The sequence below is a fragment of the Solea solea genome, chromosome 21 (genome assembly GCF_958295425.1).
Source record: "Solea solea chromosome 21, fSolSol10.1, whole genome shotgun sequence".
Taxonomy (NCBI): Eukaryota; Metazoa; Chordata; class Actinopteri; order Pleuronectiformes; family Soleidae; genus Solea; species Solea solea.
This window is the reverse complement of record NC_081154.1, coordinates 17705251-17731046: the sequence shown is the minus strand read 5'-3', so window position 1 is coordinate 17731046 and position 25796 is coordinate 17705251. Positions and strand designations below refer to the sequence as shown.

The 25796-nt window shown below is 40.4% G+C and overlaps 4 protein-coding genes across 4 annotated transcripts; all 4 read left to right on the top strand.

The window, feature by feature from the left end:
- Window positions 1-1293: 1293 nt before the first annotated feature.
- On the top strand, window positions 1294-3561 carry LOC131448116 (tripartite motif-containing protein 16-like). Its single transcript, XM_058620238.1, has one exon. It carries the CDS (start codon window positions 1294-1296, stop codon window positions 2956-2958), a length of 1665 nt encoding a protein of 554 aa, XP_058476221.1. The 3' UTR covers window positions 2959-3561.
- A 2138-nt stretch (window positions 3562-5699) lies between these two features.
- Window positions 5700-7842, top strand: LOC131448115 (tripartite motif-containing protein 16-like). The gene has a single exon (XM_058620237.1). It carries the CDS (start codon window positions 5700-5702, stop codon window positions 7362-7364), a length of 1665 nt encoding a protein of 554 aa, XP_058476220.1. The 3' UTR covers window positions 7365-7842.
- Window positions 7843-9867: 2025 nt separating this feature from the next.
- Window positions 9868-12239, top strand: LOC131449078 (tripartite motif-containing protein 16-like). Its single transcript, XM_058622042.1, has one exon. It carries the CDS (start codon window positions 9957-9959, stop codon window positions 11628-11630), a length of 1674 nt encoding a protein of 557 aa, XP_058478025.1. The 5' UTR covers window positions 9868-9956; the 3' UTR covers window positions 11631-12239.
- Window positions 12240-14431: 2192 nt separating this feature from the next.
- cog7 (component of oligomeric golgi complex 7) lies at window positions 14432-25774 on the top strand. The gene is made up of 17 exons (XM_058622040.1): window positions 14432-14924; window positions 16587-16735; window positions 17146-17262; window positions 18756-18924; window positions 19027-19109; window positions 19231-19353; window positions 19456-19654; window positions 19764-19891; window positions 21649-21803; window positions 21948-22064; window positions 22192-22257; window positions 22504-22690; window positions 22798-22938; window positions 23083-23166; window positions 23259-23373; window positions 23779-23922; window positions 24979-25774. The coding sequence occupies exons 1-17, from the start codon at window positions 14759-14761 to the stop codon at window positions 25143-25145; spliced, it is 2310 nt and encodes a 769-aa protein (XP_058478023.1). The 5' UTR covers window positions 14432-14758; the 3' UTR covers window positions 25146-25774.
- The last annotated feature ends 22 nt before the right edge of the window (window positions 25775-25796 follow it).

Genomic DNA, 25796 nt, shown 5'->3' with positions numbered 1-25796 from the left:
ATAATGACTCAAGCATCCACATTTTCTATATATTTTCTTTATTTTTTATCTATTTTTTTCAGTCACACGCACAGAAACAAACATGTAATGGACCTTGGGTCCGACAATAAAACTGAAACAAACAAATAAACAAGCAATGCAACAGAGTTCGCTCAACACTGGGAGCGATGTTGCTGCAGCGTTCTACAGTAAGCACAGCAGAAAGGTACGGTGAAGATATAATTCTTTTGTGGTGTTTCTAGTGTGTTGTGTAGACGAGCATTTTTAAAATGCATTACAAATATACTAAATACTGAATATAGCATTGTAAAAATAACATGTGTCAAAAAAAAAATATATTAAATATCACAGTAAACACGACAGTTCTTCCTCTCAGCAGCTGTCACTGTGTTACTCCCATCATGCCTTTCGCTGTTCATGGACGTGCCGAGCAAGTAGAGAACGTTGTTGTTTTTATTTTTAATTCTCCAGTTCTTACTGTTAAATGTTTGTTTTATGTTAAGCACGTTGAGTTGCCTTTGTGTATGAAATCTGTATAAAAATAAAGCTGCCTTGCCTAGGTGCCTTGGTGTGCAACGTTTTCTGGGAAAGAAACACAAATGCATCCTTCAAAAACGGGCAAATGTAAGCTTGAAGAGTGTTTATTATGAAGATACTTACCTGAGGATACTGAACCTGGATTATGATTTCGCCGTTGAAGTGACATTGTTTCAGTTTGGACTTCCATATCCTCTAAAACCTACGTTAAGTTTTGACTGTCCAAGATTAACCCTATCCTTAGTTACACTTTTGAATCTGAAATGCCTTTTGTGTTGATTATTTTTTAACCTTGTGTCCTTGTACTGCTTGAACTGTCTCGCTGAGAGCCGTATAGCCTCTCGTTATATCACAGTATGTACTTTAAATATTGTACTTTTATACATGAGGCCCCAGGTACCAAAAGAAAAGCCGAGTTGAGATGAGTCGTCCTGGAACTGTGTCGTGGAATAGTTATAATGCCTTTGCATGCAGTTTAAAAACCCTCGGTCCAAATCCTGCAACTCAGAAAACTTCACAGGACAGATTGTTATCAGAAAATGTTCTGGAACTGCAGCTGTGTGTTAATAAAGGCCTGGTTTCACTGCTCATTTGTCATAATCTCACACTGAGGGTTAAACACAGAGTGTAAGGGAGGAACAAACAGCAGACCACAGGCTCCGCCCACCGCACTAACACAGGTTGTTGAGATCAACTCAATGCAGTTCTGTTTCTGGGGAAGTGAAACTCAGACAGTTGTCGTTACCGAGAAGTGAAATGGCGCAGCAAACAAATCCGCTGGAGCGAGAGCAATTCTGCTGTTCAATCTGTTTGGATCTTCTGAAGGATCCAGGGAGTCTTCACTGTGGACACAGCTACTGTATGAACTGCATCAAAAACCACTGGGACAAAGAGGATGAGAAGAGGATCTACAGCTGCCCTCAGTGTAGAAAGACCTTCACACCGAGGCCTGAACTGATGAAAAACACCATGTTAGCAGATTTAGTGGAGGAACTGAAGAAGACTGGACTCCACGCTGCTCCTGCTGATCACTGCTATGCTGGAGCTGAAGATGTGGCCTGTGACGTCTGCACTGGCAGGAAACGTAAAGCTCTCAAGTCCTGTATGTTTTGTTTGGTCTCTTACTGTGAGGAACATCTCCAGCCTCATTATCAATCACCTGCATTTAAGAAACACAAGCTGGTGGAGCCCTCCAAGAACCTCCAGCAGAACATCTGCCCTCGTCACGATGAGGTGATGAAGATGTTCTGCCATACTGATCAGCAGTGTATCTGTTATCTCTGCTCTGACGAGCATAAAGACCACGACACGGTCACAGCTGCAGCAGAGAGGACGCAGAAGCAGAGAGAGCTGGATCTGAGTGTAGAAGAAATCCAGCAGAGACTCCAGGACATAGACAAAGACATGAAGGTGCTTCAACAGGAGGTGGAGGCTCTCACTCTCTCTGCTGATAAAGCCGCGAAGGACACCAACAAGACCTTCACTGAGATGATGCGTCTCCTGCAGAAAAGAAACTCTGACGTGGAGCAGCAGATCAGATACAAGCTGGATACTGAAGTGAGTCGTGTCAAAGACCTTCAGGAGAAGCTTCAGCAGGAGATCCCTGAGCTGAAGAAGAGAGAAGCTGAACTGAAGCAGCTCTCACTCACACACGACAACAACCAGTTTCTCCTCAACTACTGCTCACTGTCAGCACTCAGTCCATCGACACACTCGTCCACCATCGACGTCCGTCCTCTGGGACACTTTGAGGACGTGACAGCGGCTGTGGCAAAGGTCAGAGGTCAACTGCAGGACTTCCTGATCGAGATGTGGCTCTCACTGGCTGTGACTCGAGTAGATGTTTTACTGACAGATCCAGAGCCAAAGACCAGAGCTGAATTCCTCAGATATTCACAGGAAATCACACTGGATCCAAACACAGCTCACACACAGCTGTTATTATCTCAGGGAAACAGAAAAGTGTCATTCATGAAAAATCAGTTTCATTTTCCTCACACAGACAGCTTCACTGATAATTATGCTCAGGTCCTGAGTAAAGAGAGTCTGACTGGACGTTGTTACTGGGAGGTGGAGTGGACAGGAAAAGACGTTGGTGTAGCAGTGACGTACAAGAACATCAGCAGATCAGGAGATAAATGCACATTTGGATACAATGACAAATCTTGGAGTTTATTATATTATATGATGATAGGTTGTGTGTTTGTTCACGACAGTATCCAGACTTACGTCTCAGGTGATTTGTCCTCCAGAGTAGGAGTTTACCTGGACCACAGAGCAGGTCTTCTGTCCTTCTACAGCATCTCTGACACCATGACTCTCCTCCACAGAGTCCAGACCACGTTCACTCAGCCTCTCTATGCTGGAGTCCAGTTTTATCCTCGTTTTGGATTTACAGCTGAGTTCTGTAAACTCAAATAGACTTGAGTTATCGAAGGAGCAGTTGATTTAAGGTTAGTGACGACTAAATGTACTGGAATCATGAGTAAAACGAGGTTTTTCTTAACTTGTAAATCTCTACATATTATAAAGTGTAGGCTTATATTGACATGTCTCAGTTTTTGTGTAGAAGTCTTACAAAGCATGTACATACTGCAAAAAAAGGAAGAGCAATGAGGATAATAAATAAGGCTGGATATTGTGATTTGTGGATGTAATCAAATTCCGAGCATCACAGATTGGGTTTGAAGCTTCCTAATAACCTTCAAGAGATGTTCCAGGACAGAGAGGGAAGGTAAAACTTGAGAGTGAGGGAAAATGTAAAATATCCTTGTGTACGAATCACTCTTTTTGAAATAATGTGTATTTCAGTCTGTTTCAGTTTATATGCAAACATAAGTCCTTGTTTTTAGTACAGAAATGGTGAGGGTCAAGCACATTGTTCAGTGTTTGTAAGTTGTTTTTGAGCTCATTTTAGGAGATGCCGATTGCATGGGTATAAGTCTATATGTACTGTATGTATATATTCTTTATGGAATTCAAATGTTGATGCTTTCTGTCTTTGCTTTTTTCAGTTTTATTGTACTTTTTTTCATGACAAAAATAAAGAAAGAAAAGAAATAACTAAAAAGCCAAGTCTTTTAAGTCTTTTAATCATTTTTGGGTCAAAATATCAATTTGGTGATATATCGTCATACTTCCTCATGCAGTACGAGTGTAAATATCAATATTTTAATTAATAAATGAAGGCACTAAGTTTCACTCACTGGGCGCCACTACTTCATGTCTCCTCACGGTGGCGCTGCTCAGATGAATGAGGGGGAAAGTGACCTGGCTGAAGAAGAGGGAGTTTACAGATGATCCATCCATGTTCATGACCTTACATAGACTTTAGGACCTTTGACCTTTGTTCTCTACCTTTGTTTTAGTCTACAAGAAAATGTGCATCATACTGCTGAGGTTGGATACAGTTAGTGTGAAAGGTAAAAGTCAAATAGCCAACGGACTAAAGACACACATGAACATAACAACAATAATAATGAATAACCCTCAAGAGACACATCACATTGTTTGTGTGCCAGGAGCAGCGTTGGAAATGTTACTTTTAAAAAGTAATTAGTTACAGTTCTCCCAAGAAGTAACTGAATTAGTTACTGAGTTACAAATTATAAATGTAACTTGTTACTAGGGAAAGTAACTATTGATTTACTTTCAAGTACATTTTAAATACTCAAAGAATTTGGACCCCATCTCCACCCCTTTTTAACAGAACTTAAAATTCATGTGCATTCATGTGTAATTAGCACAATTAGCTCATTATCAGGTAAAATGTAGATGAAATCATAGGCTATGAAATTTGCAATTACTAGATCTCAACTAGATATTTAAATCGTTGGAGAGAGGAAAGGCATGTGTTTCTTTTAATAATAATAATGACTCAAGCATCCACATTTTCTATATATTTTCTTTATTTTTTATCTATTTTTTTCAGTCACACGCACAGAAACAAACATGTAATGGACCTTGGGTCCGACAATAAAACTGAAACAAACAAATAAACAAGCAATGCAACAGAGTTCGCTCAACACTGGGAGCGATGTTGCTGCAGCGTTCTACAGTAAGCACAGCAGAAAGGTACGGTGAAGATATAATTCTTTTGTGGTGTTTCTAGTGTGTTGTGTAGACGAGCATTTTTAAAATGCATTACAAATATACTAAATACTGAATATAGCATTGTAAAAATAACATGTGTCAAAAAAAAAATATATTAAATATCACAGTAAACACGACAGTTCTTCCTCTCAGCAGCTGTCACTGTGTTACTCCCATCATGCCTTTCGCTGTTCATGGACGTGCCGAGCAAGTAGAGAACGTTGTTGTTTTTATTTTTAATTCTCCAGTTCTTACTGTTAAATGTTTGTTTTATGTTAAGCACGTTGAGTTGCCTTTGTGTATGAAATCTGTATAAAAATAAAGCTGCCTTGCCTAGGTGCCTTGGTGTGCAACGTTTTCTGGGAAAGAAACACAAATGCATCCTTCAAAAACGGGCAAATGTAAGCTTGAAGAGTGTTTATTATGAAGATACTTACCTGAGGATACTGAACCTGGATTATGATTTCGCCGTTGAAGTGACATTGTTTCAGTTTGGACTTCCATATCCTCTAAAACCTACGTTAAGTTTTGACTGTCCAAGATTAACCCTATCCTTAGTTACACTTTTGAATCTGAAATGCCTTTTGTGTTGATTATTTTTTAACCTTGTGTCCTTGTACTGCTTGAACTGTCTCGCTGAGAGCCGTATAGCCTCTCGTTATATCACAGTATGTACTTTAAATATTGTACTTTTATACATGAGGCCCCAGGTACCAAAAGAAAAGCCGAGTTGAGATGAGTCGTCCTGGAACTGTGTCGTGGAATAGTTATAATGCCTTTGCATGCAGTTTAAAAACCCTCGGTCCAAATCCTGCAACTCAGAAAACTTCACAGGACAGATTGTTATCAGAAAATGTTCTGGAACTGCAGCTGTGTGTTAATAAAGGCCTGGTTTCACTGCTCATTTGTCATAATCTCACACTGAGGGTTAAACACAGAGTGTAAGGGAGGAACAAACAGCAGACCACAGGCTCCGCCCACCGCACTAACACAGGTTGTTGAGATCAACTCAATGCAGTTCTGTTTCTGGGGAAGTGAAACTCAGACAGTTGTCGTTACCGAGAAGTGAAATGGCGCAGCAAACAAATCCGCTGGAGCGAGAGCAATTCTGCTGTTCAATCTGTTTGGATCTTCTGAAGGATCCAGGGAGTCTTCACTGTGGACACAGCTACTGTATGAACTGCATCAAAAACCACTGGGACAAAGAGGATGAGAAGAGGATCTACAGCTGCCCTCAGTGTAGAAAGACCTTCACACCGAGGCCTGAACTGATGAAAAACACCATGTTAGCAGATTTAGTGGAGGAACTGAAGAAGACTGGACTCCACGCTGCTCCTGCTGATCACTGCTATGCTGGAGCTGAAGATGTGGCCTGTGACGTCTGCACTGGCAGGAAACGTAAAGCTCTCAAGTCCTGTATGTTTTGTTTGGTCTCTTACTGTGAGGAACATCTCCAGCCTCATTATCAATCACCTGCATTTAAGAAACACAAGCTGGTGGAGCCCTCCAAGAACCTCCAGCAGAACATCTGCCCTCGTCACGATGAGGTGATGAAGATGTTCTGCCATACTGATCAGCAGTGTATCTGTTATCTCTGCTCTGACGAGCATAAAGACCACGACACGGTCACAGCTGCAGCAGAGAGGACGCAGAAGCAGAGAGAGCTGGATCTGAGTGTAGAAGAAATCCAGCAGAGACTCCAGGACATAGACAAAGACATGAAGGTGCTTCAACAGGAGGTGGAGGCTCTCACTCTCTCTGCTGATAAAGCCGCGAAGGACACCAACAAGACCTTCACTGAGATGATGCGTCTCCTGCAGAAAAGAAACTCTGACGTGGAGCAGCAGATCAGATACAAGCTGGATACTGAAGTGAGTCGTGTCAAAGACCTTCAGGAGAAGCTTCAGCAGGAGATCCCTGAGCTGAAGAAGAGAGAAGCTGAACTGAAGCAGCTCTCACTCACACACGACAACAACCAGTTTCTCCTCAACTACTGCTCACTGTCAGCACTCAGTCCATCGACACACTCGTCCACCATCGACGTCCGTCCTCTGGGACACTTTGAGGACGTGACAGCGGCTGTGGCAAAGGTCAGAGGTCAACTGCAGGACTTCCTGATCGAGATGTGGCTCTCACTGGCTGTGACTCGAGTAGATGTTTTACTGACAGATCCAGAGCCAAAGACCAGAGCTGAATTCCTCAGATATTCACAGGAAATCACACTGGATCCAAACACAGCTCACACACAGCTGTTATTATCTCAGGGAAACAGAAAAGTGTCATTCATGAAAAATCAGTTTCATTTTCCTCACACAGACAGCTTCACTGATAATTATGCTCAGGTCCTGAGTAAAGAGAGTCTGACTGGACGTTGTTACTGGGAGGTGGAGTGGACAGGAAAAGACGTTGGTGTAGCAGTGACGTACAAGAACATCAGCAGATCAGGAGATAAATGCACATTTGGATACAATGACAAATCTTGGAGTTTATTATATTATATGATGATAGGTTGTGTGTTTGTTCACGACAGTATCCAGACTTACGTCTCAGGTGATTTGTCCTCCAGAGTAGGAGTTTACCTGGACCACAGAGCAGGTCTTCTGTCCTTCTACAGCATCTCTGACACCATGACTCTCCTCCACAGAGTCCAGACCACGTTCACTCAGCCTCTCTATGCTGGAGTCCAGTTTTATCCTCGTTTTGGATTTACAGCTGAGTTCTGTAAACTCAAATAGACTTGAGTTATCAAAGGAGCAGTTGATTTAAGGTTAGTGACGACTAAATGTACTGGAATCATGAGTAAAACGAGGTTTTTCTTAACTGGTAAATCTCTACATATTATAAAGTGTAGGCTTATATTGACATGTCTCAGTTTTTGTGTAGAAGTCTTACAAAGCATGTACATACTGCAAAAAAAGGAAGAGCAATGAGGATAATAAATAAGGCTGGATATTGTGATTTGTGGATGTAGTGGAATTCCGAGCATCACAGATTGGGTTTGAAGGTTCCTAATAACCTTTAAGAGATGTTCCAGGACAGAGAGGGAAGGTAAAACCTGAGAGTGAGGGAAAATGTAAAATATCCTTGTGTACGAATCACTCTTTTTGAAATAATGTGTATTTCAGTCTGTTTCAGTTTATATGCAAACATAAGTCCTTGTTTTTAGTACAGAAATGGTGAGGGTCCAGCACATTGTTCAGTGTTTGTAAGTTGTTTTTGAGCACATTTTAGGAGATGCCGATTGCATGGGTATAAGTTTATATGTAGTGTATGTATATATTCTTTATGGAAATCAAAAATGTTGATGCTTTCTGTCTTTGCTTTTTTCAGTTCTATTGTACTTTTTTTCATGACAAAAATAAAGAAAGAAAAGAAATAACTAAAAAGCCAAGTCTTTTAAGTCTTTTAATCATTTTTGGGTCAAAATATCAATTTGGTGATATATCGTCATACTTCCTCATGCAGTACCAGTGCAAATATCAATATTTTAATTAATAAATGAAGGCACAAAGTTTCACTCACCGGGCGCCACTACTTCATGTCTCCTCACGGTGGCGCTGCTCAGATGAATGAGGGGGAAAGTGACCTGGCTGAAGAAGAGGGAGTTTACAGATGATCCATCCATGTTCATGACCTTACATAGAGTTTATGACCTTTGACCTTTGTTCTCTACCTTTGTTTTAGTCTACAAGAAAATGTGCATCATACTGCTGAGGTTGGATACAGTTAGTGTGAAAGGTAAAAGTCAAATAGCCAACGGACTAAAGACACACATGAACATAACAACAATAATAATGAATAACCCTCAAGAGACACATCACATTGTTTGTGTGCCAGGAGCAGCGTTGGAAATGTTACTTTTAAAAAGTAATTAGTTACAGTTCTCCCAAGAAGTAAATGAATTAGTTACTGAGTTACAAATTATAAATGTAACTTGTTACTAGGGAAAGTAACTATTGATTTACTTTCAAGTACATTTTAAATACTCAAAGAATTTGGATCCCATCTCCACCCCTTTTTAACAGAACTTAAAATTCATGTGTAATTAGCACAATTAGCTCATTATCAGGTAAAATGTAGATGAAATCATAGGCTATGAAATTTGCAATTACTTGATCTCAACTAGATATTTAAATCGTTGGAGAGAGGAAAGGCATGCGTTTCTTTTAATAATAATGAATCAAGCAATCCACATTTTCTTTATATTTTCTTTATTTTTTATCTATTTTTTTCAGTCACACGCACAGAAACAAACATGTAATGGACCTTGGGTCCGACAATAAAACTGAAACAAACAAATAAACAAGCAATGCAACAGAGTTCGCTCAACACTGGGAGCGGTGTTGCTGCAGCGTTCTACAGTAAGCACAGCAGAAAGGTACGGTGAAGATATAATTCTTTTGTTTCTAGTGTGTTGTGTAGACGAGCATTTTTAAAATGCATTACAAATATACTCAATACTGAATATAGCATTGTAAAAATAACATGTGTCAAAAAAATGTATATTAAATATCACAGTAAACACGACAGTTCTTCCTCTCAGCAGCTGTCACTGTGTTACTCCCATCATGCCTTTCGCTGTTCATTGACGTGCCGAGCAAGTAGAGAACGTTGTTGTCTTTATTTTTAATTCTCCAGTTCTTACTGTTAAATGTTTGTTTTATGTTAAGCACGTTGAGTTGCCTTTGTGTATGAAATCTGTATAAAAATAAAGCTGCCTTGCCTAGGTGCCTTGGCGTGCAACGTTTTCTGGGAAAGAAACACAAATGCATCCTTCAAAAACGGGCAAATGTAAGCTTGAAGAGTGTTTATTATGAAGATACTTACCTGAGGATACTGAACCTGGATTATGATTTCGCCGTTGAAGTGACATTGTTTCAGTTTGGACTTCCATATCCTCTAAAACCTACGTTAAGTTTTGACTGTCCAAGATTAACCCTATCCTTAGTTACACTTTTGAAACTGAAATACCTTTTGTGTTGATTCCTTATTAAATTTAATTATTTTTTAACCTTGTGTCCTTGCACTGGCCTGGTTTCACTGCTCATTTGTCATAATCTCACACTGAGGGTTAAACACAGAGTGTTTGTCAGGCGCTCTGTTAAACCTCCCTCTTCAAACACAGCCTGCTCCGCTCTGAGCTCACATTTCCTGGTTCCCTCCCCCTCAGATCTGCAGTTTCAACGGAGGGAGGAACAAACATGAGGCAGAGAACAGCAGACCACAGGCTCCGCCCACCGCACTAACACAGGTTGTTGAGATCAGCTCAACGCAGTTCTGTTTCTGGGGAAGTGAAACTCAGACAGTTGTCGTTACCGAGAAGTGAAATGGCGCAGCAAACAAATCCGCTGGAGCGAGAGCAATTCTGCTGTTCGATCTGTTTGGATCTTCTGAAGGATCCAGGGAGTCTTCACTGTGGACACAGCTACTGTATGAACTGCATCAAAAACCACTGGGACAAAGAGGATGAGAAGAGGATCTACAGCTGCCCTCAGTGTAGAAAGACCTTCACACCGAGGCCTGAACTGATGAAAAACACCATGTTAGCAGATTTAGTGGAGGAACTGAAGAAGACTGGACTCCACGCTGCTCCTGCTGATCACTGCTATGCTGGAGCTGAAGATGTGGCCTGTGACGTCTGCACTGGCAGGAAACGTAAAGCTCTCAAGTCCTGTATGTTTTGTTTGGTCTCTTACTGTGAGGAACATCTCCAGCCTCATTATCAATCACCTGCATTTAAGAAACACAAGCTGGTGGAGCCCTCCAAGAACCTCCAGGAGAACATCTGCCCTCGTCACGATGAGGTGATGAAGATGTTCTGCCGCACTGATCAGCAGTGTATCTGTTATCTCTGCTCTGTGGACGAACATAAAGAACACGACACGGTCACAGCTGCAGCAGAAAGCACACAGAAGCAGAGAGAGCTGGATCTGAGTGTAGAAGAAATCCAGCAGAGACTCCAGGACATAGACAAAGACATGAAGGTGCTTCAACAGGAGGTGGAGGCTCTCACTCGCTCTGCTGATAAAGCCGTGAAGGACACTAACAAGACCTTCACTGAGATGATGCGTCTCCTGCAGAAAAGAAACTCTGACGTGGAGCAGCAGATCAGATCCAAGCTGGAAACTGAAGTGAGACGAGTCAGAGATCTTCAGGAGAAGCTACAGCAGGAGATCACTGAGCTGAAGAAGAGAGAAGCTGAACTGAAGCAGCTCTCACTCACACACGACCACAACCAGTTTCTCCTCACCTACTGCTCACTGTCAGCACTCAGTCCATCGACACACTCGTCCACCATCAACGTCCGTCCTCTGAGACACTTTGAGGACGTGACAGCGGCTGTGGCAAAGGTCAGAGGTCAACTGCAGGACTTCCTCACTGAGACGTGGACAAACATCTCACTGGCTGTGACTCGAGTAGATGTTTTACTGACAGATCCAGAGCCAAAGACCAGAGCTGAATTCCTCAGATATTCACAGGAAATCACACTGGATCCAAACACAGCTGACACACAGCTGTTATTATCTCAGGGAAACAGAAAAGTGTCATTCATGAAAAATCAGTTTCATTTTGCTCACACAGACAGATTCACTGGTAATTATCCTCAGATCCTGAGTAAAGAGAGTCTGACTGGACGTTGTTACTGGGAGGTGGAGTGGACAGGAAAAGAAGTTTGTGTAGCAGTGACGTACAAGAACATCAGCAGATCAGGAGATGAATGTAGATTTGGATACAATGACAAATCTTGGAGTTTATATTATTGGAGAAACAATTGTGAGTTTGTTCACAACAGTATCCAGACTCACGTCTCAGATAATTTGTCCTCCAGAGTAGGAGTTTACCTGGACCACAGAGCAGGTCTTCTGTCCTTCTACAGCATCTCTGACACCATGACTCTCCTCCACAGAGTCCAGACCACGTTCACTCAGCCTCTCTATGCTGGAGTCCAGTTTTATCCTCGTTCCGTAGGCACAGCTACAGAGTTCTGTAAACTCAAATAGACTTGAGTTATCAAAGGAGCAGTTGGTTTAAGGTTAGTGACAACTAAATGTACTGGAATCATGAGTAAAACAAGGTTTTTCTTAACTTGTAAATCTCTACATAATTTAAAGTGTAGGCTTATATTGACATGTCTCAGTTTTTGTGTAGAAGTCTTACAAAGCATGTACATACTGCAAAAAAAAGGAAGAGCAATGAGGATAATAAATAAGGCTGGATATTGTGATTTGTGGATGTAGTGGAATTCCGAGCATCACAGATTGGGTTTGAAGGTTCCTAATAACCTTTAAGAGATGTTCCAGGACAGAGAGGGAAGGTAAAACCTGAGAGTGAGGGAAAATGAAAAATATCCTTGTGTACGAATCACTCTTTATGAAATAATGTGTATTTCAGTCTGTTTCAGTTTATATGCAAACATAAGTCCTTGTTTTTAGTACAGAAATGGTGAGGGTCAAGCACATTGTTCAGTGAGTGTTGTTTTTGAGCTCATTTTAGGAGATGCCGATTGCATGGGTATAAGTCTATATGTACTGTATGTATATATTCTTTATGGAAATCAAAAATGTTGATGCTTTCTGTCTTTGCTTTTTTCAGTTTTATTGTACTTTTTTTCATGACAAAAATAAAGAAAGAAAATAAATAACTAAAAAGCCAAGTCTTTTAAGTCTTTTAATCATTTTTGGGTCAAAATATCAATTTGGTGATATATCGTCATACTTCCTCATGCAGTACGAGTGTAAATATCAATATTTTAATTAATAAATAAAGGCACTAAGTTTCACTCACCGGGCGCCACTACTTCATGTCTCCTTACGGTGGCGCTGCTCAGATGAATGAGGGGGAAAGTGACCTGGCTGAAGAAGAGGGAGTTTACAGATGATCCATCCATGTTCATGACCTTACATAGACTTTATGACCTTTGACCTTTGTTCTCTAATTTGTGAACAAAGAGAGAAATCCTGCACTTTCACGTTAACGTTTTTTTTGTTTTAGTCTACAAGAAAATGTGCATCATACTGCTGAGGTTAGATACAGTTAGTGTGAAAGGTAAAAGTCAAATAGCCAACGGACTAAAGACACACATGAACATAACAACAATAATAATGAATAACCCTCAAGAGACACATCACATTGTTTGTGTGCCAGGAGCAGCGTTGGAAATGTTACTTTTAAAAAGTAATTAGTTACAGTTCTCCCAAGAAGTAACTGAATTAGTTACTGAGTTACAAATTATAAGTGTAACTTGTTACTAGGGAAAGTAACTATTGCGTTACTTTCAAGTACATTTTAAATACTCAAAGAATTTGGACCCCATCTCCACCCCTTTTTAACAGAACTTAAAATTCATGTGCATGTTCAATTATTTATGATAAATCAGAATATTATAATGAAATGGACACTTCTTGTAAGTCGCATTGGATCAAAGCGTCTGCTAAATGACATGTAATGTAATGTAATGTAATGTAATAAATTATTAACGGAAACAGTTTGCACAAATCTAAACTATTTAAATGTTGCTGTGGGACGAAGTGAGTCTAGCCACCAATCAAATGTTATTGTAGATACTATGTTCATAAATAAGATCAATAAAAATAACACGATGCTGTTGTTATATGTAAAGCAATGTACCAAAAATAAATAACAAATACAAACATATGTATATGTACATTATATGAAATAACTCAAAATAGTGCACAACTGGGTGGAGGACATTCTACTTACTTCATTGAAAAAGTAAACAGTTATGAAATGCTTTCAATATTACTGAAAAGTGGAATGAATAGCAAAACTAAGGCATCCAAATGTAAACAGGTAATACATTCAAAATAAATAATTAATTAATTAATACTTTTTTTGAATTATTTATTTTGAACTATTATTCCACCCACATATATCAGAATGGCAACTTTTTAGGTCATCATAAACTAGGTACACAGCCAAATGTGTGTAATTTAAGTGGTTACTAACTTTTTGTATTATGTGAAAGACTTGGTATATATTTATATTACATTCATTTTGCATACTTTTATTTTTTTTTGCATGCTAAATTGTAGTCATAGTAATAAAGGTAAAAAGTGCATTGAATATAAGTGCATTGATATATCCATTAAAATGACTAGTTCCCTGTAAAAATGTTGTAATAGGGACAGTATTTTTAAATTTCAATTTATGTTAAATAATCATGATCTTAATAAAAGTTAACCCAAACTACAATGTATTTCATTATGTTTGAATTTGTCAGATATTTTCTTAATAATTTAATAGTTGTTTCAAAAATAAAATGCAAAAATTCTGAAAAATATTTGTCTGTGCTTTTGAAATATTAAAATGTCAAAAGTGCTGCCCACTGCTCCTGTGCCCGGTTTGTGTGTGTTCACTATTGTGTAAAAAGGATTAGTTATATGAAGTAATTTATCACTAGTGTGTGTGCAGAAATAACAAATTCTAATTAAAGTTAGTGATAATTGAGTAATTGCATCTTTTTTCTTCCTCCCCAGAACAATGCATACACTGGATTTTTATAAAGAATTCGGTAAATGAGAGAATTTTATAGCCCTTTCTGAAGTGCACCTCCAAGGCCCACCAGTGGGCCACAACCCACACTTTGGGAAACACTATATGCCAATGTGAAGTTTGTGTATTTGTTCAGTATTATAGTATTATATGGTTGTATTAAATTGGGATATTTCAATATTATTATACATATTGTCCACTTTTATTGTTGAGGTGCTCTTAATGTTACCGCACGTTTAATTCGGCGGAACGTTTAGTTGCTCTGGTGCTTGTTTCCGCGGAAGGTAAATAGGAAGCACCAAGAGGAAGTTGTTGTCAAGCATCTATTGCACTAGTCGCATCAATCGTAGAAATGTGTTTGGACTTATATCTTTTTAAAATCCTAGACATTCAAATATAACTCTGGAGGAAGCAGTCGCCTTGTTGGAACTATATCTAGTTGTAATGATAATTTCATTTTCCTGGGCTATTTATTTTATATTCGTGTCGAAGCCACTATTTGGGAAAAATTAGCTACCGTTAGCAATGGGTCGATGACACAGACTGCGGCAGCGGAGTTGTTGTTGGACTGGACACCGCGCCGGATTTTGCTCCGGTGAACGAGTGAGAGGCACAGATGGATTTCTCTAAGTTCCTGGACGATGATTTTGATGTGAAAGAGTGGGTGAACGGCGCCTTCAATGTGGTACAGAAGGACGCACCGGGGAAAGCCGACACACACGCAGCCACACTGGTCATGAAACTTCAACTGTTCATCCAGGAAGTCAATAATGCCATTGAGGGTCAGTCAGTAAATGTAAACTAGCTTCCTGTATTTAATGTGTCCACACAGCGCCAGTGTCTTACTTGTCATGTTCAATTACTGTTGGTAATGTTTGAAACTAAACTAGGAACATAAAAGTACCACACACTATATTCTGGTATTTTATATTTTGTGGTTTAGTTTTTTTTTTGTATTATTCTGAAACTGCTATTTCTGCATTTGTGTGTGTTTCTCACTCACATTAACTCTAATTATGTGTTTCCATCTCAGTATGGTACAATTTGGAATTGTACATCAAGGGAATCAGAATCAGAAAAAGCTTTATTGCCTAGTACGATTTTACACATACAGGGAATTTGTTCTGCTGTCGTTGGTGCATAACAAACATTCACTCGAAATACAAACTATTACAAATTAGAAATTAAAAATATAACAATATAAGTATATATACACAGTGTGTTTTTTAAAAGTAGTAAAAGAGCAGTACATGGTGCCAAAGGTATCTTGGTACTATTCCTATTGTAAATGCAAAAAAATACATACTGTACTGTACAAACACAGCTTAACGTCTCTGTGTAAAACAGCAATGTGTTATGTCCAGCATCATCTTCCTGTATAGCTACGAGGGTGTCCTTGACTTGACAAACGGGTCACTTGACAGGCTTCAAACTTGGCAGGTGTGTGCAATGTCAACTTTGACTTTGTTTGCATAAGAAGTGCAAGCGATATATCGCTAAACGAGCTGCTTCCGCATGCATCAAGACAGTCTTGCTAATAGAGAGAGCATATGCAAGGCAATGTGCTATGAACATGATGTTAAAGCCTGAGATGCTGGTACTGCATTAATAGTCTTCATGTTGACAGATGTAATCCATGCATTAATTCCACTCTTTCGGTTTGTGATCACTGCCACATAATCCCAGCATATATTTTAAGTCATGAAAGCATTCAGAAGTCTGAAAATTTCCTCACCCAGTGTCGTCACTGATGAAGAATCATTTATTGCTAATTGTTTTCCAGACACCCAAGAATCCCTGACTTCACTTTGAGAACCACTGGTCTACACAACAGATTTTACATTTCTAAATAAAACCATCACTATTTAAAATTTTGTAGGGAGATGTTCTTTACAAAACATTCTTCTCTGTAACCAGGGGTTTGAAATGATGTGTTCTAATGGAGAAAAAATATATTATCTGTCTAATATATCTATTGTATTAATTGATTTAATTAATTTAGATTTTTTTCAGTGAGTTCATTTGCATTTGCATGGATAATTTGCATAGATTTAGTCTTAACAGTATTGATCTTCAGGGTACTTCCTGATGATCCACTTGAGGATCTATCCTTGGAGTAAACATAATAAATGTAAACAGTAAACACCTCCTACAGTCGAAATAATAAACGGGAAACTGCAATCAATCTGTTGAATCAACAACTCAATTTAACAAAATACGACGATACGACAAGTATAAGCACGACAGAAATCACCAGCCTGTACAGTTTGCCAAACTGTTTCCAATTTATTTTTTGTAAAACCAACATCAAAGAGAATTCCATATAATGACTCATTTGAGATTGCGCTTGTGGAGTGTGGAATATACATTATAATGTCCTAAAAGTCATAATGTTCTTGTCTTTTCCTTCATTAACTGATGCACTGCTGTGTTTGTGTTTGCAGAGAGCAGTAACCAGGCCCTCCAAAACATGCCCAGGGTGCTGCGGGATGTGGAGGCTGTGAAACAGGAGGCTTCCTTCCTCAAGGATCAAATGGTCCTGGTCAAAGAAGACATCAAGAAATTTGAGCAGGACACTGTGAAGTCAATGCAGGTGTTTCACCCTTTCCTGTGCTTTCATACCACACACTTTGTATTTACATAGTTAAAACAAAGGTTCATATCTACACCAACTGTTAAACAAATCATTAACTTCTAACCTGTGGTTGTGCAAATATTAATCTTGCATGTTATTAAAATGCTAGTGCATGTATGTTTGAAATATGAGCTCATAAGAATATAACAAAATAACAGTGGCCCATAAATGTTTGAGGAAACTGTGCCATCCAAAATTCTTATTCCCTTTACCTGATTACCTGTTTTAAATACCACAGTACCTGTGTGTGCATCACCTACACAACAGCAGCATGTACTCAAAGCCTGGCAGCTCATGTACAGCTTGATTTGAAGATCTTCTTAGGCATGACCATTTATGTGTATATCTTCTTGGATTGTGTTCACCAGGTTTTGGTGGAGATAGATCAGGTGAAGAGCCACATGCAGCTGGCAGCTGAGGCCCTACAGGAGGCAGACAAATGGAGCACACTGAGTGCAGACATTGAGGAGACCTTCAAAACACAGGTATAATTTAAGGCCTGAAGCCACAGGACTTAACATTGTGTGTTTTTGTAAAGCCTTTTGTACCTTTGGGCCTGGTACCGTCTGCCCTTGGTTCATATCTGTATAAATATTCCCAGAATGAAAATCAGGATAGGGAATTAATTTGTTATTGTTGCAATTTATGTAACCAAACTGGGTGTATACTAAGGTATACATATTTTTTTACTTGAAGAGAAGGGTCTCAAACCTCATCTAGGGTGAACAAACTGAGGGAAAGACATAATCCTCGGTCAGTGTTAAGCACTATTAAACATTATTTATCATGAACACAGAACCATTGCTAGTTGAAAGTCCAGTTGTTAGTGTTACCCCGGGATTCCACTGAATGCGTATGTGCTGCGTCTCCGTTGCTGCATCAGAAGTGAGTCCACTTTTGTAAATGTGTCAGCTTCCACCGACGACATTCGCGTCATGTACCAGCTGTGTCCTTGCTCCGCTAGTCCGTCTCATACACAGAGAATATGCAAGAGTTCTGTTTTTGCCAGATGATGGACAAGGCTTCAATTCAGCAGAATTTGGCATGAGCAGGACCCGGAAGTCAAACCCTGATGCAACATTAAAGCATTCGGTCTATTTTCAGAATAAAAGCCCCTGTTTTGACACCATTTGGTATTTCACTTTAGGGCCGCAGCTAACGATTATTTTGATAATCCATTAAACTGTCGATTATTTTTCCGATTAATCGATAATTAATCAGATAAAATTAACTTACTACGAATTTACATTGGTTCTCTTTTTCTTCTTCTTCTTCTTTTACAGCGGTCGGCATCCAGCTTAATGGCGCATACTTGCCACGGCTTTGGTTGGCTTACTGCCCCACATTAGGGCGTAGCAACTGTACGTGTAATAACGTAGACCCAACTAATCGATTATTGATTTTAAATTAGTTGCCAACTATTTTAATAATCGATTTTGAATGATTAGTTGTTGCAGCCCTATTTCACTTATCTACATCAATAACACTCTTGCAAATCCAGTATTCCCTTCTCGTTCTCGGTCATTGAAAAAAGGAAAGTAGCTATTGTACTACACAGGCTTAGCCTGAGTGTTAGGGTCAGGATTAGTCAAAAAACGAAAGTGATCACTCGGCAAAGAACTGGGAAAGTGACAAATTCATGTCAAACACCAACACAACTAACAAAGCTGATTATTCCACATAGACTTTGTGTCTCCATGATTCTAATGAAATATGTTCACGGTCATTAGATTATTATGTGTCATCTTGTGCGGTGATCTTCAGAATTGGAGGTAGAGTCAGGCTGTGCACATGCCTGTCTTTATGATGCCTCCGTTCTACTTGGCCAAGTATTTTCAAATAAATTTATTCAAATGAAGTCATCACAGACTCCAGGGTCTTTTTTTTTTTTTTACTGTTCTCCAAAACCTAACCTAACCCAACACTGTAAACTGCCCCTGTGGATTTAAATCTGACCCTAGATACTTTATTCTTCTAGGATCTTGCAGTGATCTCCTCCAAGCTGACCAGCATGCAGAGCAGCCTGGCCATGCTGGTGGACACACCTGACTACTCTGAGAAGTGTGTCCACCTGGAGGCTCTGAAAAACAGATTGGAGGCTCTGGCCAGCCCACAAATAGTAGCAACCTTTAACTCCATGTCTATAGGTAAACACCTGTGATTTATCCCAACTTCCACTCATTTGTTTACTGTTTCCTGTGCGTGTGTGTACACCAAGTACACTCATTTGTACATGTGTATCTCTGCAGACCAAGCCAAGCTGTTTGTTAAAGTCTTCACTGAGATAGACAGAATGCCACAGCTTCTTGCCTACTACTATAAGTGTCATAAGGTTGGTTATCTCCCTGACATTAGTTAAATAAATAACAATTATCTTATAATTGTATGTAAATAAGGTGGAGGCTTTCTCTAATATCTGTTTTTGAATGAATTGCTTGTTTTGGCATGTGCAGGGTCAGCTGGTGAACATATGGCAGGATCTTACTCAGAGTGAGCTCAGTCTGAATCAGCAGCTGTCCGAGTTCTACGACACTTTAGTGTCCACATGGCACACTCAGCTGCAGTGGAGCAGCCAGGTCTGAAACTACACTTCATCAGTTATAATTCAGTAACAAGTTCCATCAGTAATCATTCAGAGAGGGACACAGAACCTAACCTGAACTGTTAACATCCACCAGGTGTTCAAGAATCCTTATGAGGTGGTGACAGTGCTGCTCATCCAGACTCTGGGGGCTATGGTGCCGTCCATCTCTTTGTGCCTGAGCACAACCATGGAGCGGACAGGTCAAGAGCAGCGTCTCAACACCCTGTTAGAACTGTACCAAACCACGTCCAGCTTTGCACACAGCCTGGAGGCCGCCATGCTGCCACACCTGGGTTTGTCACTCCAAGAAATGACCAAACCAAAACATAGAAACTAAATATTGATTGTGGGTGTGAGACAGGTTTCAAGTTAACCCTTTTACTCCTTCTTCTTCTTCTTCAGGTAAGAATAACCTGCTGAAAGTGAATGAGCTTGTCTGTGCCCTTTACGACCCCTATAAACTCTATCAACTACAGTACGGAGGTCTAGAGGAAGCTCATCTCCTCATCCAGATCAGTGCTGTACCTTTGGTAATACACACACACACACACACAAAATTAAACTGCTGCCAACAATATGGCTAACTACCATAAACTTACAAGCTGATAAGACCACGTTTTTGTGGAGTTCTAGCCCCTGATTCATGCCTCTGATGTGGTTTGTTTGTGACGTAGTGAGACCACTGCTGCAAATCTAGGATCCAGACTCTTTTCTTCTTGAAAGAGATGTTCTCACACCAGTACTCAAGTACTCGGGAGCACTTAAAGCCGTTCAAAGCCACCAACTTGCGGCAGATTCTTTGCCCACAGCTGAAAAACAGCGGCCAGACGGTGGTTTTGTGGCCATTTACCTGTAGGAAGCAGGAAATGTTAGACACAGTTTAACAGTAGGGCCCCCTTTACACCTGGCATTAGAATGGTTTTTCTATGATCAGATCGCAATTGGATGGTGCTTTACCACATGCATTTACACCTGCTACCATATCAACAACAATGTAAGCTGCACGTGAAGTCCTGCTATTACAGGGTGTCCGTGGGGTCTTAAAAAGTATTAAAAGTTGATAAATCCATTTTGGGAAAATTAAGACCCTTAAAAAGTATTAAAAAGTCTTGATCGTGGTTTCATGAGGTATTCAATTTTGTCCACAGATTTTGACTTCTAAAAATATGCATGTGGTGGTTAGACCTGGTGGAAGGACTAAATGTTCTCCTCCGTGTTGGAGATCCCTGAATTTCAGCAATGGTTGAAGCCTGTTGCTGAGAGCTTTTTGTATATATTGCAGAAAGAAGATAAGCATCGCCTTGATGGGCATCAACACTGTACAAGTTTTGTTCCTTTCCAGCTTATGAGTTCCTTTTTATGGTTGTGCTCTACAGATTTAATTGCAAACTAAGTTAAATATGTGTTGCTGATTACAGCTTGAAGTGGTGATAAGGTCTTAAAATATTTTGAGGAGGTCTCGAAAAAGTATTGAAATTAAATCAGGATTCCTGCATATACCCATATGGACTCCTCTTTGCTTGTTGACGCAGGGGGAAGAAGTGGAAAAATGCGTTTTCTTACTGCTTTCACGTAAGCTGTGCACGGAGCCACCAATGAGCAATTTCCGCTCACATAGTTGTTGCGGGCCGAGTGGAGACGCGTCAGAGACAATGTTCATTGTGGTCTCAATGCGTCGCCAATCACCTCCCGAAAGGGTTTGGCAGATCAGATAACAACCCGTCCTCAGATGTATTACACCTATACTTAAAAGTGGTCATGTGCTATCCGATTGCAATCTGATCACAGAAAAAGCATTTTAATGCCAGGTGTTAAGGGGGCCTTGAAGTGGGAATGGGCATGGGCATATATATATTGCAAAAATGCTATTTGAATATTTGCAGATGTTGTTCGTCAAATATTCCAAACACCAGCACATGAGCGTACACAGGGTGTTGCTACTTAGATGCATTCAAAGACTGTGGTAAAGGGGCAACTGAAGCACAGAGCTAGAGCAAGTTGTCTTTCAACTGGAAGGTTGTCCGCTAGTCTACATGCCGATGTGTCCATGGGTGCTGCATGGAAGTGTGTGTGTGAATGGGTGAATGGCAAAACAGTGAGAAGTATGTGGAGAAATTTACACCGGTGCATTTTTGGATGGATCAGGGGACAGAATTTATGCTCTGTCAGCTCAAAGGATCAAATATTTTGAAGTAAATGGAGGGCAGAAATCGACATGCCACCAAGTAGCCACCAGCTAAAAGAAACGTCTAAAACTAATACACTTTGCATTCTGTCTTTTCTTTAGGAACGCGGGGAAGTCATTGATTGTGCGGAAGAGTTGAGCCACTCTGTCAGCAAGTTGTTTGGCCTGGCCAGTGGTGCTGTGGACCGCTGTGTCAAACTGAGTGAAGGACTGGCCGTGTGTGGCCTCCTTAAAGCACTCAAAGCCCTTTTCTCCAAGTAAAATATCTTTGCACTCAAATACAATACACGGTTCTTTTTCTTTGTTGGTACAAATGCTCTGTTTCATTTTTTACAGTAGATTAAGCTGACTTAAATTGATTGTAAATTGCTAGTTTTAATATTGTGCTTTTTTTCCCTCAGGTATGTATCTGACTTCTCCATAACTCTGCAGTCAATCAGGAAAAAGTGTAAACTGGAGGACACCCCAAATTCGTCCGTATTTCAGGAGGACTGGACAGCCTTCCAGAACTCAGTCAGGTCCATTCTCATTTCTACTTAAAATCAAGACGCCAACCCATTTGAGTGACAGCTACCTGTTCCAAACTGCTCACTCCCCCTTGTGTGTTTGACACAGTAAGAGATGTTTCTCTGTTGTGTTTTGCAGGATTATTGCCACCTGTGGTGAGTTACTAAGACAATGTGGAGCCTTTGAGCAACAGCTCTCAAACAAGTAAGAGAATTTTTCATAGTTCAAGTAAATGGTTAATGATTTTGCTTCTGCAGTTTTGCACAGCAATTCAAGCAGTTTCACACTCCCCACACATCAGTGGCATGCGTACTACTGGGGTCAAACTGCTGACCTTTGGGCCTTCTGCTCAATTTGTGATCCATCATTCCATTTTTTTTCATTTTTTTTATTAGAAATGATTGTTAAGCAAATGTATGATCTTTATGATATCTTTACTCTCTCTTGTAGGATCCTGAGTACAGCAGGTAAGTACTTGTCAGATTCGTACAGCCCCCGCAGTCTGGCAGGCATCCAGGAGGTCAGCTGCACCGAGAGGAAGAGCGCCACCAAGAATCCCTGGCAGGAATATAACTACCTGCAGAGGGGCAATATGGCTGAATATAACAGCCTGATGGAGGTCCTCTACTCATTAAAGGTATGGAGCTGAGCAGGATGTCCAGAAGTGAAAAGTTTCTCCTGGAGTGAACAGACATGTTATCAGGGATCCTCTGCAGCTGTGTATTTCTTTCTCTGGTCTCACAGGAGAAGGGCACAGGAAACTCCAGCCTGTTTACTGAACCCAGAGCAGCTCTGACCAGACTCAACCAGCAGGCCAACCAGCTGGCGTTCGACTCCGTCTTCCTGCAGATCAAACACCAGCTGTGTCTCGTCTCCAAGATGGAGGTGATGGAGGTGTCATGTGTCTGTCTTAGCAGATTTCACATGCAGATGATACGCTTTGAGTGCAGTTTGCATGTTGGATTGTCAGTGTGAGTGAGCATGAGAGCACTGTTTGTATCTATTTTTAAATACCGCGTTTGTGATTAGAGTCAAGAGGAGCCTGGTTTTGGAGAGAGCTACACAGAGGACCTGCCTACTTTCAGCCTGTCTCCACAAGAATACATTACAAATGTAAGTTAGACTGTATCTAAATGTAAGTTAAGTCAGTACAGATCAATATCGGGTGTATTAAACACTATTCTTTTCATATTTTTCTCTTCCAGATAGGTCAGTACTTGATGTCTCTACCACTCCATCTGGAGCCATTTGTGACCCAGGAGGATCCAGCTTTAGAAATGGCCTTACATGCTGGGAAGCTGCCTTTCCCACCAGAACAAGGTTATTGACCTCACTAAAAGTGTATATGCATAGAAATGTAACTTCCATACCATATTAAACTAAGAAAGGGCAGCCTGTGGCCAAGTGGAAAGGGAACTTGGCTTGTAACCGGAAAGTCGCCGGTTCAAGTCCCCACCAGGTCGAAAGGGCTGGGGTACCCCTGAGCAAGGTACCCAACCCCCATTGCTCCCCCGGCGCTACTCAGTGTGGCAGCCCACTGCTCCTAATTCTAGGATGGGTCAAAATGCAGAGAATAATTTCCCTAAGGGGATTAATAAAGTATTACTGAACAAAGGCAGTTGAGGTGATAGCACAAGTTTCTCTTACCATGGGTTTTTGGGATGTTGACCTTTTGGCTCACTTATGTCCCTTAAGTGATAAAACATCACCTGCTATCTCTTCCAGGTGATGACCTTCCTGAGCTGGACAACACAGCAGACTATTGGCTGGGCTCCATTGCCCGGGCAACCATGCAGACGTACTGTGATGCCATTCTGCTCATCCCCAAACTGAGTGCCCACTCCACCAAACAGCTGGCCACAGATATAGGTACAGTTGAACAGAATCTTGCCCTCTTTTGGTGAAAGCAAACAGCGTCATTAAAGGAATTTTACATGTGGTTGTATCACCACCCCCTTTTCTAAGAACCAGCCTGTCCACATTGAAACGAGTGTAGATGAATCTGCATATTTGTTTGTTGTTGTTTTGGTGTTTCATCCACATGGAAATGGCGTGGCTTGTGTTTTCATATAGACAACGAATACGCTACTTTGGGAAAACAGTGATGTCGTAGGCCCCACCTCTCTTGTGTTGGCATTCACTGTCCCTATCATCAACCTTTTCTTATGTGTGGAGATTGTTCTGCAATGAAAACTAACTCAAGCCATTGAGAGAAGAAGCTAGATATCACTATTTTAACTTGAATGAACAATATAGAGGAGTGATTGTTCCACACACGGTCAGCTGCACTGCACATCTGCCACTGTGACTGTGTAGTTTGTGTGGTCACGGTGCTTCTCTCTCTCTCTGTGTCAGAGCAGTAAATACAGCTAGATGAAGCTCACTGACCATTTCTTTCTCGGAACGTATTTAGGGTTAGGCCAGAAAGTCATTAGATTAGAGCGGAAACAATTACTCGATGAATCGATTATTAATGATTACTAAATTAATTGGTTTGAAGCTTTTTTTCATGATTAAAACAAACCTTCTGATTGTTTCAGCTTCTTAAATGTGAATATTTTCTTCGTTTCTTTGCTCCACATCACGAAGAAATCATTAAAACTAAATCATTTTGGTTTTGTGGACAAAACAAGACATTTGAGAACATCTTTTCCAGGTCTGACAAACACTGATCAACGTTTTAACATTTGCTGATATTTTATCGCGTGATTGTCGCGTCAGTGTCTGACCATGAGACAAAGCCATGGACATATTCTGAAGATACTGTGGATGTAAGCAGGTGTAGTTTTTAGAGTGAACCCTAACCCTGAGAGTGAACGGTGACTGTGCGTCAGTACCTGATGCAACCCAAACTTTCCCTTTTCAAAGAAACAATGTTTCTCAGTTCTAAGTTTAATGAATGTGTTTCATGAACCTGCTCCACAGACTATCTGAGCAACGTGATGGATGCTCTGGGCCTGCAGCCGTCCCGCACCCTGCAGCACATAGTCACTCTGCTAAGGGCCAAACCTGAAAGCTACAGACAGACCGCCAAACCGCTGCCACGCCGACTGGCCTCCACCATCGCCGCCGTCCGCAGCATCGACTATTAACAGGAAAGTGGTGGAGGAGGGGACTCTGTTGGTAACAAGGGCTGACATACCATCGGGGTCTTGCTGCTGTTTGGAGGGTTATAGATCTGTTAAGAATTAAAATCAGGTTAGTTTAGACATTTTTATACTGAACCAAGTGGGGTTTTGAGTGATGTCAAAGTGGGGATAATGCCTTTCAGTTAGGTTGAGGTGAAAGTGTCTTGACTGTATCTTTAATCTCTGTGTTAATATGTTGCTGAAGCATCTGAAGAGGTAATACAGTGTACATCAGGGCATGTGTCTAATCATCTAAGCTTTCTGTATGACCAATATATTTGTCATTAATGACTTGTCCTTCCATTATGACTAATCTATAATAATAATTATTCTATTGATATTTCTGATATATGATCTATATTGTTTTATTTTTACCTTTGTTTTTTTCTGTTAAAAAGTAAGAGGTGATCTTTCGGGGTCACGGGGTCAGGACAGTTGTATGAATGATACTTTGAACACTAGGTATCCAGATTTCGATACTGGGGAAAAATGATCCATCTTTTCCTGCAGTGTGTGGCACTACTGCGATGATGGATGGAATTGGTGATGCTATGGATGTAGGTTAATAAATGCTGAGCCTTTTTCATAATTTATCATATTTATCCGATTGTGTCT

What these genes read in the sequence shown, in the direction of transcription:
- cog7 (XM_058622040.1), top strand. Translation starts at nt 14,759, where the DNA reads ATGGATTTCTCTAAGTTCCTGGACGATGATTTTGATGTGAAAGAGTGG. An exon ending in AGCTGCAGTGGAGCAGCCAG is followed by an intron (nt 19,354 to 19,455) that starts GTCTGAAACTAC and finishes AACATCCACCAG; the next exon opens with GTGTTCAAGAATCCTTATGA. An exon ending in GAGCAACAGCTCTCAAACAA is followed by an intron (nt 22,258 to 22,503) that starts GTAAGAGAATTT and finishes TCTCTCTTGTAG; the next exon opens with GATCCTGAGTACAGCAGGTA.
- LOC131448115 (XM_058620237.1), top strand. Translation starts at nt 5,700, where the DNA reads ATGGCGCAGCAAACAAATCCGCTGGAGCGAGAGCAATTCTGCTGTTCA.
- LOC131448116 (XM_058620238.1), top strand. Translation starts at nt 1,294, where the DNA reads ATGGCGCAGCAAACAAATCCGCTGGAGCGAGAGCAATTCTGCTGTTCA.
- LOC131449078 (XM_058622042.1), top strand. Translation starts at nt 9,957, where the DNA reads ATGGCGCAGCAAACAAATCCGCTGGAGCGAGAGCAATTCTGCTGTTCG.